We start from the raw sequence: 22,708 nt of genomic DNA, 5'->3' as shown, positions 1-22,708 counted from the left end.
ACAAAATGGACTTTGGGTTATTAGCAAATAATTTCTGTAATTTGATTGTCAGTGTATTTGCAATATAGTGTTTTGTTTGCTGCTTTGCATTTGACAAGCTATTTTTGTTTTTGAGTTTGAAGGGTTTGTGGAGAGCCAAATCATATTGAGATCTAGGTCATGTGGATGAGACCTATATTAGCATTTACGCACAATTATTTCTTCTTTTGTCTATATTTCTGCATTTCTGTCTGGGTAGAGCTTCTGCTGCAAGGTACAAAGACTAGGTGCAGCAATACCCTACATGACCCCACTGTCCTCATAATTTCATCTTTCATTATTCATGATTTTTGTACTTTTTGATTTAAATACTTGGTAGTATGGTTCATGTAAGGTAGAACTTAATTGGTCTAGCAAACATCTCTTCAAATTAAATGTATATGCTAGTATGTTCGTCATTGTCCTCTCCACACAGTAAGTTTTTGTGATGGAATTGCATTTGAAATTTGAAAGTCTATGTGCTGCCAATATTAACAGGTGTTGTTGCTAAGATTTTGTTGAAAAAAAGTTGTTCAGTGGTGATCATCAAATCAGATAATTCTTCATTTTCTCTTCTTATTCAAAATGTCAGTTGCTGGACAGGTTGATATCAGAATTAGATACTCTTCATATGGTTTATTGTTTTGGAGCAAAGCTGATAAAATCAAGCTTAAAAAGGAGATGCTGAAATACTTTGTAATGCTTTTTTCCTGGAATACATGGCTCTGATAGCTTATCTCATTTGAAGTTCTTCAGATTACTAAGAGTAGAGAAAATATCCCCCAAAAAGAGAATAATCAATAAAAATGTGAAGTCACTGAGTTAGGTTGAAATGCTCTTGGTGACCTACAGATTGTTTCTTAGCTATAACCTATACCATTGGATTATGAGATTAATATGGGAAGGAATAAACAATATATACTGCTCTCAGTTATTTTTAGGAATAAAGGTTAATATAAAATACTTCTGTGCAATAATTCTGTAGTGTATTGTTGCTATGAGCTTATAGATAAAGTGACACATTTTTAGATTACAGCACCTGAATTTGCACACGTTATCAGTGACATCTAGTGGTCATAGCTTTTCTGCCTGGAAAGTCATGAGCTGGGGATGTTAAAATCTTTTTCAAATCTAATTTCATTTTTGATGACTTCATAGACAAGTCCATGGAGTTTTCCTGGCAACAAAATGGAAGTGGTGTCCATTGCCTTTTTCCAGGAAAGTTTTAGTGTCCTAATCTAGCCTACAGGCCTGTTACTTCCTGGCAGACTCCCATCCAAATGCAACCAGGCATTTCCTTCTGAATTTGTTAATGAACCTTTAATCAGAACTGTTTGCTGCATTTCATTAGGAACAGTTTGCTTTGGTGAAGAGGCTGCAGTGCAGCTTGTATATTAAGAGCTACACTGTGCCTGATTCTTTGTAATGACGCTTTTCTTTCAAAAAAAGCTTTCACAGGAGATAACCTTTGAGGAAGGAATTTCTAAATAATTTTCCTAGAACTTAAAAAAAAAAACTTGTTTAGCAATCTGGAATCATGTTTTAGCTTAAGATTGTGGAAGGAGGTTGCTTGATGGTTTCTCCCTTCCTTTGTGGCTTCAGTTAAATAGCTAGCAATACAGTAAGCAATTTTCTTATTTGCAAGACCAAAAATTTATTCTGATTAGAGTGGTATCAATATTTAGTTATATGACCTATCAACTTGAATATGTCATGGATTTTCTGTTACAGGGGTTCTTAACCTGGGGTCTGTGGATAGATTTCATGGTGTCCATGAAAAAAAAATATATAACTTTATTTCGCTAATCTCTAACTGAAATTTAGCTTTTCATTCAATAATGTACATAGGTAGCAAAGTAAGTTAAGGCTTCTAGACTCCAAAAATGTTTGTTAAGGTCAGTAAATCTCATTGTCTAAATCATTATGCCCTTAAAAAGGGTATTGTCTTGTTATTGATTTAATTGATTAATAAAGAAGCAGATATATTACTATATTACATATTTGCTATTTTTAATATTTTAATAACTGTATTTGAATGTAATTGGTTTTCTTTATAATACAATATATTATTTGTAATATATATATGTATATATATATATATATATATATATGTATTATTTTATGCATTTAAATACATTTTTGAGAAGGGTCCATTGGTTTCAAGAGACTCTCAAGGGATCCATGCCAGGAAAAGGGTAAGAACCCCTGTTCTACTGGAAGCTTCAAGCTGTTGAATCCAGCTGTTACTAAACTTTACAGAACAAGTTGGTCTGCTGTTAACTTTAACTTTAGCACTGTGAGTCATACTCTAACACATACTCTGTTAGTGGAGAAAAGACTTTGAGAATATCTGGCATGGATAGTTGGAAACATACTCCACCCCCTGGAATACAACACGTGTCCACATCTGAAATGCACGCAGGTCCTTTTTTGGTAAAGTATTGTTAGCATGAATTTCCTTCCACTCTGCTTGGAACTCATCTGTTCCCTCCCTCCATAGATTATCACCACCAACTGCTTTGTGGAAAGGGTCCCAGAAGGGAGAGGAAGGAAGGCAGACAACAACTACATTCTAAATCTGCTTAGCTGTAATTTTTCTTTCTCTCCACATTCCTATTATCCTCAATTGCCCTGTGGGAAACATCTTAGAAATTTAATTTCTTTTAAAATAATATTCATCTTATTTACAGTTGTTTGTATTGTTTGTGAACTGCTTTGGGAAGATTGTTTTTAAAAATAAGATATAAAAATTGCAATAAAGTGGAATTGGCACTAATTGGCACTTCTATAGTGTATCATATAAATTTCTACTCTGAATTAAGTTCTACTGAATTCAGGGACTTACTTGCAGGGAAACATATACAGAATTGCAACTTAAAAGTATTTTCAATATTCCTTTGAAAGATTTTTTTTTAAATATTCAAGAAAATAAATAATGGCTCTACTTATTCCTTACAGCATATATTTACTATATTTAAATATTTATTATTGTTTTCAACCTTATTATATCTGGCACAAATTTAGTTTTCCATAAACTTAGCCGCATTCCAAAGTGGGAGGGTTTTTGTTGTTGTAAAAAAAAACCCCAGCAAGTCTTGGGCTCCATGCTGCCCTCTCTTCCTGCTGCAATGAAATTCTGACTTACCTTAATCATAGTTCACTATGTTATCTAAATTTTAAAATTGTTGCACTTGACCATGGTTGTTTGAAAGAAGCTATCCAGTAAAACTATGGTTTGAAATTGGCCTGTTCATACATTATAATGAAAATTAACAATAATTTATTTCAATTAGGACACTGACAAAACAATAAGTTGTGGTTAATGTATAACAGTGTATTCTGAATCCATTCCTGGAGCTGTACTGGAGGGATTGGCAGAAGCATGTAAGTTTTGCCTAAATGAGGTAGCACATTATGTCCTGTCCCTCAGTGTTTGATTCCTTTCAAATAGTTTTGAAATGCTAATAATTTGTTTTTAAAAAACTATCTGACAAATAATAAATTAAAAAGACACCCAGGCTATATTTATACTCCTGAGGCAATCATAAAGCCAGTAATGAATTTTGAATAAATTGTTTTCTTTAGGGATACAGTACTATATATTCTGATAATGGATTCCATACAATAATGTCATATTAATTTTCAGCTGCTCAGTGCATATTATCCTTTATGTGACATTGGACTGAAAGCCCAATTACTGTATAACAGTGCAGTCACTTTTTCATTCTCAATGTCTCAACTTTTTATTTGAGTCACTATTGTTTTCTGGTCTATTCCAAAACAGAATCTGGGGTTGGTTATATCTAAAGGAGATCCATTTAAATCAATTATATTTAAACTAGCTGTGAATTAAATGTATCTCATTGATTTAAGTGTACCTCCTCTCTGCATGTCTAAATTTGAATCTAATGCTATATTCTGACTATTTTTCTTTCATAAACTGAGTAGGTTAATGGCCATGGAAAATATAAGGAATTAATAATAATCTTGCTTGGAAAAATAACCCAATACTGACATTTTCTATCTTCCCAAGAGATTCATGACATTTTTTTTTAAAAAAAACAGGCCATTAGCTACCCATCTTCCATCTCATGATCATGGTTCACAAATTCAAATCATCCATGAGCCTTTCTTTAGGTTTCCTTTCATTCCATACGATTAGGGTATGGTTCTGTTTATCCTACCCTGTTCTGAATTTTTAGCTTGAAATTTGTAGCAAATGAATAATAATTCTGTACCTCTGATCATTAACAATAAGCATCTTTATTTTTGTCATATGCACAGGAGGAAGGTTTTGGCAAGCAAATATTTAAAAAGGAGAACCTGAAACTTTAAGGGACATGCAACGTTGATAAATTCTGGGAAGAGGAGCCTAGGAGGAAGGGGAATGGAAAGGAATAGGGACTGGAAAATTGGTTCTTAAGTGGGGTAGTCATTAAGCAAGTCACATGACTGGACTCGATTGTGCAACCATTTTTACGGTGGTCGTTACATGAATCATATAGTCGTTAAGCAAATCCAGCTTCCCCGATGGACTTTTTCTTTGCCAGAATTCACTTAATGACCATGTGATTCACTTAATGACCAACATAAAAAGGTAACAAATTGCAATCATGTGACTGGGGGTGCGTGACAGTTTGCTACGGTAGTAAGTACGAGTACAGATCATAAAGTACTTTTTCCGAGGCCGTTGTAGCTTTGAACCATTATTTAAATGAACAGTCATTAAGTGATGACTACCTGTATTGAAAAGGAGCAGCCCAGATCAAAACATTTTGTTATATGTCCCACTTGTACTTCTTTGCAAAAGAACATGTAAAAAGCTCTGCCTAACAAGGAAGAAAGACAAATAGAATAGAATTATTTTTAATGGCTTTAATCAGGATTTAGTAAGTATACTGCATGGTATGAAAATGGCTGATAGGGATGGACTCCCTAGAATCTTTTAGGAATTGCAAAGAAATACAAATCTTGAGACCAGTGATATTCTACTCAGAAAAGCTTGAATTGAAATTGTAATGCTGTGCATAAGAGATATTTTGTAATGTATTACACTACTTTTATGCAGCTTCAGTCATTTTGTCTCTGAGCAACTCACAAGCAGCAAGATACAATAATAATATTACAAAAAGAATAAAATAAATGGTAGGAGGACATTCCACAGGAATGGAACTCCTGCAGAAAATGATCCCTTCCAGGTCTTCTTTTGATACATTTCATGGGGAATGGGAATGCTCAGGAAGCATTATGTATTAACATACATCTTGTATTAACAGATACATCTTGAATGAGCAAATTCTATTTGGATTAAGCAGTCTTGCCATGAAGCCTTCCCAAGTCTTCCCAAGCCATGATTTCGAAGGCTATAATTAGCACCCTGAATTACATCTGGAAACAAACTGGCAACAATGCAACTCCTACAATATTGATATTACATGACAGTATGGAGTTGTCTCAGTTAATATCCAGCCCTTCACATTTTGAGGTAGTTGCAGTTTCTGGATGGTCTTTTAAGGACAGTACTATGTAGAGCATATTACGTAGTCCACTAGTGAGGTGACAAAGGTATAAGTGGCTATAGTCAGCATCTTCTCCTTCAGGAACATTCACTATCAGCACACATGTTGAAGCTAGACAAAGGTCTTCCTGGCCACAGTTTCTATCTGCTGTTCCAAAAGATCTGAGAGTACAGGAACACCCCTAGATTGTACACCAACTCTTTCAGTAGGAGCATAACCACATCCAGAGCTAAAGCTGATATTGTCCCAGATTCAGTTGACTTCTTAGTCCATAGACACTCTACTTTGCTAGGGTTAAGTCTTACCCTGTTTCTTCCAGATCTTTACAGCCTCCACACATGGGACAAGACATTCTGCCACATCTTGACAGCCTGGAATTGAGATGGATAACCTGGTCTCCTCAGCATATTAAATGATACTAAACCCCATTTCTTGGATTATCTCCCCCAGTGACTACTTGTAGATGTTAAATAAAATGAGAAAGAGGGTTGAACCTTGTGACATCCCATGTACGCACTGGAAGTATCCACTCAGGAAGGAGCTGAACTACCATGGAACAGTGCCTCTAATTCTTGTGGGTCCAGAAGCATACCAAGATTTATGGTATAATAGGGTAGCGCTCCCCCTTCTAATCATTAATCATTGAGCTTTTTCATTAAGATTATTAATGAGAGTAATTTTGAGGTTTTTCTCTCCCATGCCCAGGCCTAAACCCTGAACTGAAAATGATACAAATAATCCATTTTCCAGAGCTCTTTGTAGTTGATGCCTACAAAAAGGAAGGTTATTGAGTTGGTGATAGTTGTCCAGCATAGCTTGGTCCTTGATCATATCCATAAGGAGGTACTGCTTCAGTGCTCTTTTAGAAACATCAGCATCTCTTCCTCCCAAAATGAGGCATTCACAATGGCCCTTGATATCTCATTTTTGGCCTTAATGATGCTAGGTATAGCTGAACTGGAGAAGGTTTTAGGATTCTGTTACAATATCCAACTAGCAAAAAAAATATTTCCAAAAGTCTAAATGGTTCTTCTTTACTGAGTTTGCCAGCCTTGAAGGGCTCTACAACAATCTTCAAAGCCTTGTTACTCTCTCATTAGAGAGGTATTGGATCCTGTATTCTGGACCTAGACCACAGCTAAAGATCCTTGAGGTACCTCCTGTCTGCAGAACAAGTTGCTGAGCCATTATTGCAGCATAGACAGCAGGTAGATGCATAAATCATGAGCTTGTAGAATGCTATGATGCAGTTAGCCCAGCATTTTGCTCAAGGTTGCCTCAGCCTGGAGTAGCCCCACAGGCAGTTCTCCCATGGGTGATATTTTGTTCCCTTGGGAGCCTTCTGGAGGAGTTGAGGGTGGGGCTCAGGACAGATTCCTAACCTTCACTACCCAGTGTGAACTGTTTATGGCTAGCAGGCAGCAGAGTTTCCTACAGATTGGACCAAAGTAGTTTTTGTTCTCAGCCTTTTGAAAGAAGGAACAGCCAGGTGGGCTGTTCTCTACTCACTGAAAACAATGATGCCATCCTGGACAACTCTTAACAATTTTATGCAGAAATTTAGAACTGCCTTTGACAATTACTTTTGACAAATTGAAAGTTCCTTTGACAGTTACTCAAGAACAAGCAGCCTTTCAGGATTTGAAACTAGCCTTCCCTCAGACTCTGCTCCACCATCCTGATCCTACCTGCGACATTATTGTGCAAACTGGTGCTTCAAACTATTTTGAGCGCTGTTCCTTTTCAGGTTTCAGCAGAGGAGGGAAAGGACCTATTCCCTTGTACATTTTATTCTAGACTCCTCCCAGCAATGATTATGTTTGTGATAAGGACTAGCTACCAGTAAAAGTCGTGTTCTAACAATGGAGGCATTTCTTACAGGGAGTGGTTCATCCCATGCAAGGATCTTAAGAATTTGAAATACCTGCAGAAGGGTCGGACATTTACTTAACATCAGGTTGGGTGGGTACAAATTTTCTCTCGTTTTAACTTCTACATAATTTATATTTCTAACTTGTAAAATGAACAGTCAGATAATCTATGATGCAAACCTCCTGTATATGTTTCATGACTGGCCCCTCCTGCCACAATCTTGAAACCAGACAATTTTGCTGTTCTGAAAGGGATACTCCCAAGCTGTTAGGGGTATGGCAGAGGCAATGGATATCTCTTACAAGAACAGCAGAACCCTTATGTCAGGGCTCAGATGGATGACTTCAAGAGAGCCTCACAGATTGATTCCAGCTTCCAATTTGGTGATTTATTACAATTTCTCTGCTGCTGACACCTATACACACCCACACCTCCAGCAGCGTTCTTCCATAGCTCACTACTTTGCCCTTTTTTTTTCCTTGAGGAAGTTACTTTATGTGGTCTTTGTCATTTCTGGTCCCCTCCTTTTTGTTCTTACTTTTTTTTTCTTTTTTCTTTCCAACCATCTGTAGTTCACCATTGGGCCATTCTCACAAACTACAGCCCATTCTCTAACCAACAGCTCCCCTCTTCCGGCTCTCAGTTGTTGCTACTGAATACTTCTCAGCTCTACCTTCCTACTTCCAGAAAGGTACTTGCCTACATGTCACAGGGCATGCATTCCTGGTGGGAGATGCTCACAGGTAGCTAATGACCTTGGTGACAAGCAAGCAGAGCTGCCATCTCACAAAGCACATCATCTGGAGCATACCTGATTGTCTAATTCTAGCCTATAGGTATACATGAATAGTCCCTGTTGCTCCATCGGTGATCATTATTGCTGCTCAAGCATTTATTTTAATATCTTGAATTAAAAAGGCTTGTATATTCAATGGGGGGGGGAAACAAATTTTCTGAGCATCAAAAATTTACAAATTCTTTATTTGTGTTTTTTCTGAAATCTTTTTAAACTAACTGCTTTTCACCCTCGGTCCCAAGAAATGTTTCTCATAACTGGTAGAATCAACAGATTTATTTTAAATATTAAGAAACAGTTTTTCATAGCACATTTTTTTTACAATAAATAATCTTTTTATATAAAACAGACCTATCTCTGTAATTTACAATCCACACAATACTAAATGGTTACAGAGTTTGATAAAATTAAGGTTTTTAAAAAAAAAAATTCATAGGAAGTTAGTCAGTGAACAGTTAACTGTAAAGACAGAACACGGCAGAGTTTTGGCAGTAGCTAGCTTGGGAAATGACGTCTTATAACATTTGCTGTTCTAGAAAGAGCAGAGACACGTAGTGTAATTGGGAGTGCTCTGGGTGGCAGTATTTTTACCAGTTGAATATTTGTACGAAGTGATCGGGGAGAAGGAGAAGGTGGCAAACAGTTTTCTGGCTGCTTAATAGAACTACAGTTCTTGTTAATTTTTTTAGGAATATTGCATAGCTGAGATACAGAACTCATAAATAAAAGAAAGTACACTTTTTAAACATTGAAAATGGGGAAGGATTACTATTCTGTTCTTGGAATTGAAAAAGGAGCATCTGATGAAGACATCAAGAAAGCATACCGAAAACAAGCCCTTAAATGGCATCCAGACAAGAACAAATCTCCCCATGCAGAAGAAAAATTCAAAGAGATTGCAGAAGCCTATGAGGTCTTGAGTGATCCCAAAAAAAGAGAAATTTATGATCAGTTTGGAGAAGAAGGTAAGATAATTTCTGTAGTTTCATTCTAGCTATTAATAGAAATATATTTATGCTAAATATAATTAATAGAAATCAAGAGGGAATGAGCATTTCGTTGTAAGAACTTACTCTGAGGACTTAGGTAAATTATATTTTGGTAGCTATACACTCATTACATTTGCATGTTCTGCTTATGAAATTTCTAGTAAATTAATATTCTAATATGTATGGTGAGATTCTTAATTTCTGTTGCAAGAACTTCAGGAAGTTGCTGAGCTGCTTTGGCTCTGATAGTAGCTGAATTAGTTTATTTTGTCCTATTCCTACACAGTGACACAAAGATTAAAATGTATGTATACTGTATTTTTGTTAAAATAATATTGAAATAGAATGATGGTATTTCTGAACGAAAGTCCAGGTGTCCAGACTAGGCTTACATTGGAATCTTGCCTAGAAAGGAAAGAATTTGCCTGATGTCACAAAAATACCAGGACAAGTTTTCAGCTTCCTTGTAAGCTATTAATGTACCAAGGGAATGAGGCCTAGCATTTGTGAATGTAACTCAAAATGTGCCTTTTAGGCACATTCAGCTACTGCCTTTATCTTTCAAAATCCAGTTCAATATTTGGAAATAGCTTTTGTTCTGCTAATGAAGTTGCTTTTGTTGCAACTATTGGATATTTCCATTACAGTTGCATGTTCCCTCAATGAGACAGAAATATCCATGTATTGAATATGATGGGTTGAAAATATAAGGAAGAGTTAAAAATGCAGCAGTACTTAATAATTATTTTCTTATAAGAAACTTGCATTTCTCATAAATGCATATTTTTACATAAACAATAATTCTAATTCAGTAATAATTTTGCAATTTTAGGAATGCTTCCCTTTATTCTTGGGAAACATCAGACCTTGATATGCTGATAGGTTCTTATTTTTAAAGTCATTGATCAATGTTCCTAGTATTTTATGTAGAGCACTAGGGACAATATCTAATGAGCTAATTTAGTTAGAGTTAGAGATTGACTGCTGTACAGATCATAGATAGACAGTTAATCTAATACTCTTTTTAATTAGATGTGGGATTGATATGTTTTGAGTACAACCAATCCGTTATCTATTTTGGGAAGTGTCATTCTGCCAAGTACATGGTATGGTTTATCAAACCTGGCATCCTTTAGTTAGTTCTACATCTTTAGTTGCTAAGGCTTAGTAAATAAACACTCAATTCACAAACAGTGCATTTAATAAGCAGGAAGAGTGCCAATAATGCATACTTAAACTATACTTCAGAATATATATTCTAAACCATTTTGATATATTATTTGCTGCACTGTTCAAATATATGATAAAACCAGCAGAAAAGCTGGTTATTAGATTAGCCACAATATACAATAATATTCAGAGATCCAGCCTGTCTTTTGTGAAAATTGATTTTTACCATAGGTTGATGTAAAGACAAAAAAGGGGTAGATGATTAACAGTTATGTCATATATACCAGCTGCTGAAACACTTACTGTAGTGATTATGTACAGCTTATGCTAGTTTGCAAGGCAGTAAACTCACTGCTTCAAAAAAATATTTTCCCCAAAATTTGTATTGAAGATTAATTTGATTAATCAATCAATCAATATCAATTAATATATTGAATTTTATATCCCTTCAGAACTAAAATGTTATGATTCTGACATGAGGTATAAATGTACCAAGCTTTTATTTCATAGCTTGGCTGAACTAATATGTTTAGCATATTTATAACCATATTTTTATAAATAAACACCTACTCAAAAATATGGCTCTAACTGGAGTCTTTGAAACACCTACTGCAAAGTAAATCAAGGACATTTCTTACATATTTTGAACCTTTTAGCATTGGGTTGGATCCAGACTTAGTCATATTTAGAGCAGACCCATGAGAATAATTAGGCTTGGGCTTATATTAAGCCTTCCTTATTTCATATTTCTATTCTAAATAAAGCAGACACCAAGGAATGTTGGTAATTTGAACTTGCTGTCTATAATTTAGATAGCCGTATGGGCACAAAGTAGTCCTGTTAAGTTTTACAATGTTAGCTGGGTTCACACATGGTGTTATGTTATCATTTGTTTTAATAGTCATGTGTAAAATAAGCCATAATGGTGTGCTTCACATAGGACACTAAGTAATAAGGCATGGTTTCTAGACTCAGTTTGTATCATGGTAAAATAAAATCCAACAAAAGAAATAATGGCTTAACACAATACGTTAAAGTCTGCCTTCAGTGTGAAAGGTGTAGGACATTGTAAATTCTCTAAATTATATCAGGAAGATAGATTATTTAATAAGTTGTTTCAACATTAAAGAAAAATATTCAAGGACTTTATACACTTACTGTTTGTTAGATGCCTATTTTTTCCCAGAGATTTGCAAGCTAAGTCTTTCCAAGGAGAAATGTTAGTCTGCTGTCTAGTCACAAATTTTAAATTCTACAGAATCCAAATTCTCTGAATATGGAAATGTTTGGATTTCAGTAAATGTGTTTGTAAAACAGAAAGAATACAATGACTGCTCAGTAATATTCTCCCAGAGAATTAGGCATTGCCATCTTGCTTGAGAGTAGGGGCATGGTGCCCATGGAAACCAGTGTTCTCTCAGGTGTCCTCTTAGTATGCACCAGGCTCTCTCTCTCTGCCCTATATGACTTAAAAAAAATTTTTAATTAAAAAATACATGTCAAGCAGACATTAATAGTAATTATCTATTAGCAAGAAAATAAAGAGCATTTTGGGAAGCTAGTAAACTTTCTAGTAAATTGATGTTTTATGACGGTTCATACCTACTGTGGCAACTATTGACTTGAGATATACAGATCAGGTAACTTATTAAGATTTTTTTTTTAAGATTGCAGAGTTAACATGCCTTTTACCCAAACCATCTATTTAGGTGGTTCAAAGATATAGCAAAAAGAAGAGAAATTGGTTAAATTTAGGAAGGATGCGTAGGTGAAATTAATCACAGAATGTAGGTGGGTGTCATAATGTAGGAAAAAAAGCAAGCTTGAAATAATCTAGGCGACAGTTAATGTAAGTGTGGTAGCATAATTTTGTAAGATCTCTATAAAACTCACTGGTTTGCAATACATCAAAGTTTTGTGGACTCTTGGTTAAAAATCCTTTCCACAATCATTTTACTTCTAAAATTCAGTTGGATTTACTTCCAAATAAATATGCATAAAAGTAAACACATTTCTTGAATTAGATGAGCAGCTCAATCCTATATATTCATTCAGAGATATAACTCCATTTCTTTTGGATTAACTAGAGAGATTCAGAATTTCTTAACACATCACATATGTCAACTAAATAGTCAGAGAGAGAATACCTATGACCCATCTAACTGCTGCTTTATGTTTGATCATATTTAAAGCACTTCTCTTTCTTATTTCAACACTCCCTTCCTTTCCTTTCTCCCCCTCTCCCCAACAGTTATGTGTATATATAATTTGTCTTGGACAGGACAGGATGGGACACAGACTGTAAATTATAAAAGCTTATATGAGTTTTTAAATTTCTACAGGACTCTGTGTTTGCTGCAAAACTGTAACATGGCTACTCTTCTGGGACTCTATGTTTGTTTACTTAGGAATAGGTTTTACTATGTTCATTGGAGCTTACATTGACTATATAAACAAGGGCATAATTGTTACAAATTCTCCCCAGCTGATGTCACAGAATCACAAATTATTTTCTCTTATATTTGTAAAAGACAAAATATTCCCTCAAGTAAAAAGGACAGAGTTATCTGCCCTCCTCTCCTTGCCATTCTGTTTTCTTATTTTCTGGATTACAGGCCAAGATTTCTTTAAGCAAATATAATCATTTAAGCTGGTTATTACTTCTTATGCTTCTGTATTTTGTAGGTTTGAAAGGAGGGGCTGGTGGACCAGATGGTCAAGGGGGTACTTTCCGTTATTCTTTTCATGGAGACCCACATGCCACATTTGCAGCATTTTTTGGTGGTGCAAATCCTTTCGAAATGTTCTTTGGTAGAAGGATGCCTGGTGGCAGGGACACTGAAGATATGGAAGTGGATGGAGATCCATTTGGTTCCTTTACTACTTTTAGTATGAATGGATTTCCAAGAGAAAGAAACACAGTTGGTAATCAACCCCGTCGTAAACAAGATCCTCCCATTATTCATGAATTGAAAGTATCATTGGAAGAGATTTACCAGGGCTGCACAAAAAGAATGAGAATTTCCCGAAAAAGGCTCAATCCAGATGGAAGAAGTGTCCGAACAGAAGATAAAATCCTTACAATTGATATTAAGAGAGGATGGAAAGAAGGTACCAAAATTACATTCCCCAAAGAGGGTGATGAAACACCCAATACCATCCCAGCTGATATTGTGTTTGTTATTAAAGATAAATTACATCCTCATTTCAAGAGAGATGGTTCGAATATAATCTACCCTGTCAAGGTTAGCTTACGGGAGGTAAGTACCCTGTTAAGTTTAAAATTGGATTGTTAATATTTTAGAAAATCTGTATTTATTTATATTGTTTTATATTTGCAGCTAAAAGAATTAAACTTGATGTATATCAATGTCAGGTTCAGCCCAAAGAACTCCACGAGACAGTGCAATACAGTTCTGTTGCGTTTATTAGCTTCCACCTCAAGACAGAAATCTCTCCAGACTGAACCTAAGTTCCCAAGCCAGCAAGCCACAACACCATGAATTCCTTAGGGTGGTGCCAGTCTCAGCTTCTTAAACTTCCCACGCTCCTGCTGTGGGCTAAGGAAACAGTTATCTCCCTGAGCGTGGCCTTCATAACACCATTCCATCACAATCAGTGTTCTTTAAGAATACAGGTAGTCCCCAGTTTAAGAAAGAGTTCCATTCCCAGGGTCTGTCCTTAAGTCGAATTTGTATGTAAGCTGGAACAGTATTATTTATTATACTGTTTAAGTAGTATTGTGTAATTAACTCGAACCATTGTGTATTTAACTCAAAACATTGTGTATTTAACTCAAATTTTTCTACAATAGGCTCTGTTCTTAAGTACAGTATGGGTTATCCTTAAACCGGGCATTCTTAACCTGGGGGCTACCTGTACAAGACTTTGTGTAGGTAGTCAGATGTTTAGTGGATAGCTTAGTTTGGAAATAAGGTGGGTAAATTTAGAATTTAATATAGCAAATAATATTCTATAGCATTTTACCATCTGCCCACAAAATTAACCCAGTTCTTGTTAACTACTATACAATGAATAGTTTGCCTCTGAACCCTGACTTGCTTTTTCCTCACTGCCATTATACACATAAATCATCCTGCTTTATGATTTTCTGGATTGCTTTTGTTGCACTTTGCATTTTTATGGAAATTTGAAGTACCAGGTTCTGGTGGAGTACTACAACTGTGTGATAGTAAATGTGTTATGCTTGAATATTCCTCAAATAGAAATGCAAACAATCCACTATGAAATAAAATAATCAGAATGCCTGTGGAGGGAAATGTATCATCAAAATATTAGAAAAGATTTTTTGTGATTACAGAAAAACAATAAACAGTATGGTATGAATGCAAGAGCAACATTCTGCTAGTGTGAGCAACTGTATGCTGATCTGGCATGATATTACTGATTTCAAATATATTTTATCATAATGTTGATATAATGGCACCCTATATTGTCAGTCTAAAAAAATAAAAAAAAGTAGTTATGATTGTTTTTGTATTTTCAGCCAGCAGATACAGAATAATAACACAATAAAAGTACATCCCAAAATACATATAGTGTCTAAAAAGACACTAAGGCCATCAAATTATCCAATATAAGCCCACTATACAGTAAATGTTTTGAAATCTTTTTTAAAAGTTTTTTTAAATTCACTATATAGAATTACTTATCCTATCAGTAAAACTCCTCAGAAAGTATGCTGTATTGATATATTTTTTATCCTGAGCATGCAAACTAGATAACTAGATTTAGAAGATGCATCCATTGCATTAACCAATTGTCTTATAGAGTTGACAGCATGCACATTTAGTCACACTTGGTGACACACATCATATTGTTCTATTAGAACACTGTTTCTCAGTGATTCATGGACTGCTAGTGGTATGTAGAAGCAATCCTGGTGGGGTACAACCTGGGATTTTATATGCATCTCCTCAGGAGCCAGAAATAGCAGACGAGGTATATCTCGTCAAGGCCATAATCTCCATCCTCACTAAGTCATCCAGCTGGAAACAAAAGAAAAGGAAGAAGTGACAGTGGTGGCTCCATTTTCCAAAATCATCTCTAAGGCAACCCAGTGGCTCTTTCCCCCTGCCAGTTTAGGTCTTTGTCCTCCACATTTCAGGGTCCATTTCAAGCAAAAAGTCTGCCAGTTTTCTACACAGGCCTGCTCAGAAGTAAACCTAACAGTATTCAGTGGAACTCTTGGTAATGTTACACAATGGAAACCTTTTTGTGCTACTAACTTTTTGTCGTTATTATTATTGAAGGGTAAATACAATAACAGAATTCTTGAAAACATATAAATGCCGTTCTTGGGAAAAGTTATTTTTATTACTGTATAATGATATCCAAGACTCTTGGATAGAATGATTGGTGGGATATAAAATATCAAAAGCTGAACAACACTGTTTTTAAAAGAAATGTAACAGTAGAACTGTGTTTGCAATTCCCATTTTTTATAATAGGGGCAGTAAAGACAAGTTGAATGTGTCTTGTGACATTTTTCTCTATATAAAGAAATACAATTGTCTCAACTTCATTGCCACCCCAAAGTCATAATTGGTGCTCAAACAGTATTTTCATATAGTGTAACTACGATTTAACACTATTAAAAATAGAACATCAAACCTAGTGAATGTGCAGAACCACCAGCATTTTGAAAACATAATCAAAACAAGCAGTCAGTTGTTCCTTGCACAAATTAACAAATAATATTTGGGGATGGAGTATTTAGAAATACTTTTCTAAATCAAAATACCATATTAACGCTTCAATAGTTTTTATAACCTTCCCTGGACCAAGAAGGATCACAGGTTTTGAAGATTATCTAACAAAATCCTCTTCCATTTAGATTTGAAATTACCAGCCAGAGTTAATGGAGATAAGCTACCTGGGGAAAGAACCAATTTTAAGCAAAATCTAAAGAGGTAAAACCATGCCTGGGACTACAAATATATTTGTTTATTTATTTATTATATGTATAGGTTTCTGAATTCCCTAAGGACTCTTGACATTTTACAAGATAAAATACACAAGAAACGATATACAGTAAACAATAAGTATAAAATAAAAGGTCCACAAAACAATAGAAACAGAAAATAAAATCAAATTAACCAAATTAAGCTGGAGCCAAACCCAGATGGAATCAAGGCCCAAACATCCTACAGAAGACCTCCATTTTGAGCAGCTTCTGGAAAGCCAGTCTGGCGTGGAAGCCAAATGGATGTCCACAGGGAGGCTATTCCAAAGGACCCGCACTGCAAAAGAGCAACACCACCAAGCCTTGGCCTCTCTTACCTCCCTAAAGTGGGGCAGTGCTAGTAGTTTCTCCAGGATAGATCAAACTGGGTGGACTGATGTGGTCCTGCATGTTACAAGGCATTAAGCTATGTAAGTCTTTATAGTTAGCACTAGGATTTTAGAATTGCATCCATAACCAGTGCAGGCCTTGCAGTACTAGTGTAATGTGCTCCCCTAGTGAACGCTGGTATGCACATCAGCTGATACAGTCTGAACCAGTTGCAGTTTCTGAATAATCTTCAAAGACAACTGATGTAGAACACATTGCGCTACTCTGAGCCGGTAGTGACAAGGGCAGGAATCACTGTAGCAAGATCTTCCTGCCCATGGTAGGGCTAGTGACAAGGGCAGGAATCACTGTAGCAAGATCTTCCTGCCCATGGTAGGGCTATGCTGTTCCCTGGCCAAAGCTGGGAAAAGGCCCTTTTGCCTATGGCCTTTACCTGCTGATCTGGTAGGAGCCATAATTCCAGAAGAATTCCCAAGTCATGGACCTAGTCCTTCAGGAGTAGTGCCACCACATCAAAAGATACCTTTGGAGCAGATAGAGAATTCTAATGGATGAACAGAAATTCCATCTTATGGGATTCAGTTTAAGCTTATTATTTTCCATCCAAGCTTTCACAGCCTTTAGCATCAGCAGTCTGGCCTGGGATTGCAATGTAAAGCTGGGTATCATCAGCATATTGATGATGCCAAACCACTAACTTTCAGATGACCTTTCCCAATGGCTTCATGTAAATGTTAAAAAGGGGGCATGGGGAGACAACCAAACCCTGTGGCACCCTCCAAGAGAATAGCCTCTCCTGCCCAACACCACTCATTGGAACCATCCGCCAAGGAAGGAGTGGAACCACTGCAATACAGTACTCTCAGTTCCCAAGCCTTGCAGGCAGTCCAGGAGGATGCTGTGGTCAATGGTATCAAAGGCCATTGAGAGGTCTAAAAGGACCAGAATGGGCATACTTCATCCAGGTCCTGAGAAAGGTAATCTACTAGTGCAAACAATGTCATTTCCATTCTGTGTCCAGACCTGAACCTTGACTGTAAAGGGTCCAGATAATCTGTTTCCTCTAGGGTGCTCTGTAGTTGATTCCCCACCACAGTCTTAGTAGTTTTCCCCCAAAAGGTAAGGTTGAAGACTGGGCAATAATTGTCCAGAACCTCTAGGTCCAGAGGTCTGTTAAGGAGGGGGTGCACCATAAGCTCCTTCAAGGCTGTTGGTAGTGTCACAATGAGGCATTAACAATGTCTTAGATCCTGGAAACGCCTCCCTCCCCAGGCTGCTGGAAGGAGCCAGGAGGGGCACGGATCCAGCCCACAGGTAGCACTGGACATCTTAGAGAATATAATTTATTTAAATCTATATTGTGAATTTTAAAAAGGTAAGTGTCCCATCTCTATATAGCAAATATAACTGACTGATAAGTTTTGATATAACTGAGTATGTCAGAAATGTTTTAAAATCAGTTTGAGAATTTGGCTTCCTTGAGCCTAGTTATGGAAAGATATGCAAAACATTTAGAGGTTAAAAAATTCAGACCTCAGAATATTGGCTTCTGTTGTCAGAACACCTGTTCATGATCAAAATGGATATTCCAAGGTTAGAACGTTTCAACACTTCTAGCAATTGATTGCATTCCAGGGCTGTAATAGGATAGTCCTACCAAATGCCACGCATATAGCCACCACTTCACTTTGTTACATTAATCAAAATGTAAGAAGTGGAAATTCATATCATGTGCATAGAACATACCTATGAAAGAAAAATTATTGTTGGCAATGTTCCTGTTTCCTGTCTTTACATTTAGGCATTCTTTGCACATTTTGTTAGTAAAAGTGAAAGATTTATATGATCTGAAGAGAAACCATTTTGTTAAGTGGCAGAGTATTATTTTCTCTTTACTGAAAATGGTATCTATATACTGAACTTTGTTCTCTGCAGTCACTAATTTTAGTATTTCTAATTGAACCTGTTCAACTGTTTGGTGACAATTCTCCACTTACAAAAAAAGATACAACATAACAACATTTGCATTTGAATAAATTTGCATTTATTTAAAAACTATAGTTATTTATCTTTATGCAGGACATGTAGTATATTTTAAGCCTGAAGAAATAATAAATACTGATGCTCCTAATTGTTTTAATTTACTATTTTTCAGGCTTTATGTGGCACCTCAATCAATGTACCAACTATAGAAGGCCGAACCATACCTATGACAATAAATGAAGTTGTAAAGCCTGGAATGAGAAGAAGAATTATAGGATATGGTTTACCATTTCCTAAAAATCATGAGCAACGAGGTGACTTAATTATAGAATTTGAAGTAATTTTCCCAGACAGTATAGCTCCAGCCTCAAAAGAAGTACTCAGGAGAAATCTTCCTGTGTCATAAGAAATATATTTCAGTGAACTGTTCCAGGTAGACACTGAACATCAAGGACTTTCAGGTTTATGCTGTAAAAGTGCAATCTATAACTGTTGAACTTTTCTTTTGTGTGCGTGGGTAGGGAAGTGAATTATACAGTGTTGCATGAGAATAGGAGAACATAATACAAAAGACTTGCAGTCAGGTATAAGGCTAATCCTGCTTACTGTGTGTTGGATCTTCCTTTACAAAACACTTTATCCAGTATTTTGTGTACATGTAATCTTGGGTGAAAAGGGAACACCTCTGTGCGTGTATTTCTAATGAAGTGCATAATTTGCAAAGCACTTTAGTCCAGATAATCCTGATTATCTGTGTGAGTTACAATATTACAGTATTAGAATTCATTATATGAATCTATGTAACATTTACAATATTTATGTTACATATATACTCTAAGCTGTGTCACAGCAGCAGGCAAGTAATATCACTTAAAATGTTTATGAGCCCAAAGAAGAGGTGGTTCTTATATTATTGTACAAGTCTGTGAATTCATTTACTCCATGTTCTGGTAGTAGACATAGTGGCCTGATAGAAAACATAATTAGATGGCCTATTGGTTTTGGCCTAGTAGATTTCCAGATAGAAACTGCTGTGAAAATTGCATTAATGTCCTTTGCAAAATCTCACAAAATGGCATACTTTTAAAGGTCATCTGAATAACTAGCCTAATTTAGTCAAGATTCCAATCTTTCCCATGTTTAGCATTCTTGGATGCTAAATTCTTCAAATTCTGTGAACTGTAAGTTGAAACCCTGAGACAAACTGAAGTTTTTATGAATATATAATTAATTGTCTGAAGAAGAAAGAGAGCAAAAAAACTTTATTTTTCCAAAAAAGTACATGTCCAGCTAGAATTCTTGAGCAGCAGATGAACAGTATTTAAAATATGGACAGTATTTGTTTTGTAATATGGTGCAAAATGGTAACATTTATAAAATTTTCTATCTTTGTTTAATGTTTTATTTTATTCAATAAAAATGTGCTAGATAGCACCTTTAAGTGAGAGAATTATTAACAATTATGTAGAAAGTTAATAATGATACCAGTTTTCTAAAACTAGTGCATTAAAATCCAAAACAGCTGTAGTAATTGATAGTGGGAGGATACACTTTAAAAATGACTTTTCAGTGAGTGGGAATTTTTTATAGGATTTAGTGCAAAGGCTGTAAACTGACAAGATGTGCAGTCTTTAACTAGGGCTATGGAAAGCATTTGAAAGAGGTATTTCACAAAGCACATTAAAATGAATGAAGGATCAGTCTTTGGAGTATTAAAACAGCTGTGTTTTTTGCAAAACTCACATAACTTCAAAAGCTCTTCCCAGTTGTCTGCACGTGCATGCATAGTCAACATTTCTGTGGGGGCACCTGCATGTGGAGTAACCAAAGACTGCTTTCAAACTATTGCATGAGCCTTTCAAAGAACATGATTGCTTTAATGCTTTGAAGAGAGATGCTCTGTGCTAAAGCGCTCTGCAAAACACCTCTTTTGAACACCTTATACATCCCTTTTAGAAACTAGAGAGAATCCATAAAGCAAGTTTTAATGACACTAGAAATGAGAAATAGAAAACTACTGCTTTTCCTTTATGCATATTGTAAATGCATTTAAATATACTTTATGATAACGTATTGCATTTCCTATTTTTTAAAAATTAAACTATTATTTCTAACCTTTTTTCCTTCAGCTGTCAATTTGATGCATGAGAGCAAATGAAAATTGTATTTAACATTGAAGGCATGACATGTACTTGCAATTATTAAGATCATAATGTTCTATACTGTTATCAAGAGTAAATGAAACCTATGGCATTAACAAGATAGGAAAGTTCTAGGTTGTGTATTAAATGACTGAGTTTATACATTATGCTAAAATAAGACAGTTTTTAACAGTTTTATGTTTTGTTGCATAAGTCAGTTGTATTTACACATAATCTAGACTATAATCCATGGTTTACAAGCTAAAATGGTTGTGTTCATACAACATGGTACACAAAACTATATTCTAGTTGTGAATTCATCAATATCTTTTAATATTAAGGATCTCTGTAACTACCGAAGTGACCAACTGATAGTCCTACAGTAATTTTCTGATCTAAATAAATGGTAATATTTTGTGGCAGTAGAATTTACATGATAGGTATACATTCTGTAAAGAGCTCCTAGTTTGTCCTAAACATACTGCCAACCTTTTTTATTTATTGCATTTTAATCCTGTTTTTCATCTGGGAACTTAAAGTAGTATATGGGTGGGGAGTGGGGCGGAATATGTCTCCTTATTTTATTCCCACAACAATCTTATGAGATAAGCATATGTGGCTTGGCTCCTAGATATGTGCAGGACTGCCTTCTCCATATAGAATCAACTCGTCCAGGGCATGCTCCCCAACAAAACTCTTTGTGGGCACCATATTCAGAGGTGAAGGAGCAGGGTCTAGCAGACAAAATTTTCTGTTGCTGCCCCTATGCTATGAACAGCCTCTTCCTTGATGTCAGGTCAGCACCCATCCAGATGGCTTTCTGGAAGTTAATAAAAACTGAATTGTTTTCAAGGGCATCGGGGGAAGGATGAATGGATACCATTGGTATTTTGTATTATGGAACTATCATATTGTTATTTTTTAAATCTATTTTTATTATTTTTACTATTGTAAACTGCCAGGAGTCTATATAGAGTACAATGATGTATAAATGGATAAATCGGATTCAGAGAAGGTGATTGGCCCAAACATTACCCAATAAGCTTCCCAGCTGAATTTAATGCAAATTGTTGGATAAGAATAAGTTCTAGAATTGTGAGAACACATAAACATCCACACTACTTACCATAAATCTAATCCCATAAGCTTATGTTTAAAAACATTCTTAAAATAAAAATCAGTACTTCTGATGGTAAAGAAAATTTAAAGAAAAATTAGAAAATAAGTAACTTTTGTGTACATATACAAAACAATTTACATCAGATACAAACTTAATGTCTTCTAAATTTGAAATTGTATGTGCTTAGTATAGAATATGCATTAAGTCCCATAAAGTAAAGATACAGGGAGTGAGGGAAAAGACCTAGTAAATTATTGGCCCCTCCATTGAAGCAGCAATAATGAATATTATTTTTACTATTAAACTTAAAGCAAAATATATAATAACTCTAATAAACAATTTTTATACTTAACTTTGAAATACTGAGTCAATAATTATTGAGGTAGAAATGAATTATTTTTAAAATAATATATCTCTTCAGAAAGGTACACATGACAAACTATATATCTAGCTGTATCTTTCTTTAGGAAAAAATAGATTCTATGAAGGTTATGAAACAGGAAGAGCTCCCAGGTCTAATGGCTATCTTATTATAGACTGATTTTTCGCATCTATATTGTTGGAAGTTTATAATTATGTTTTTTTAAATAAAGGTTCGTACAACTAATTTTAAAACCTAGTAAAGATTCTGCTGATTGTGCAAGTTACCATCCAATTTCCTTGTAATGTTTGAAGCAACCATGGCATGTAGATTACAGATGATATTACTTCCAACTGCCATCATGTGTAATCTGAATTCAGAAAAGGGTGATGTCAGACTTGATTCTTGTCTCTGCAAATACTT

At 35.4% G+C, this 22,708-nt stretch overlaps 1 protein-coding gene across 8 annotated transcripts in view; it reads left to right on the top strand.

Annotated features, from left to right (window-relative positions):
• The window catches only part of DNAJB4 (DnaJ heat shock protein family (Hsp40) member B4), a 30,006-nt gene that overhangs the window by 658 nt on the left and 6,640 nt on the right, over window positions 1-22,708 (top strand). For 2 of the 8 annotated variants that reach the window (XM_088153658.1, XM_088153660.1), the window contains exons 2-5: window positions 7,982-8,100; window positions 8,895-9,170; window positions 13,050-13,624; window positions 18,836-22,539. In XM_088153658.1, coding sequence (XP_088009784.1) covers window positions 8,960-9,170; window positions 13,050-13,624; window positions 18,836-19,069 — 1,020 coding nt within the window. In that variant the 5' untranslated portion in view covers window positions 7,982-8,100; window positions 8,895-8,959 and the 3' untranslated portion in view covers window positions 19,070-22,539. Of the gene's footprint in view, window positions 1-2,201; window positions 7,500-7,981; window positions 8,101-8,894; window positions 9,171-13,049; window positions 13,625-18,835; window positions 22,540-22,708 lie in introns of those variants that run through there. The other 6 variants (XM_088153659.1, XM_088153664.1, XM_088153662.1 and 3 more) reach the window with 6 other exon arrangements.

This window comes from Python bivittatus, unplaced genomic scaffold, assembly GCF_059951505.1.
Source record: "Python bivittatus isolate LINGU-HERP-01145 unplaced genomic scaffold, Pbiv_v1 ctg000700_np1212, whole genome shotgun sequence".
NCBI lineage: Eukaryota > Metazoa > Chordata > Lepidosauria > Squamata > Pythonidae > Python > Python bivittatus.
Note: the sequence above shows the minus strand (reverse complement) of the source record. Positions and strands in the feature narration are given on the sequence as shown.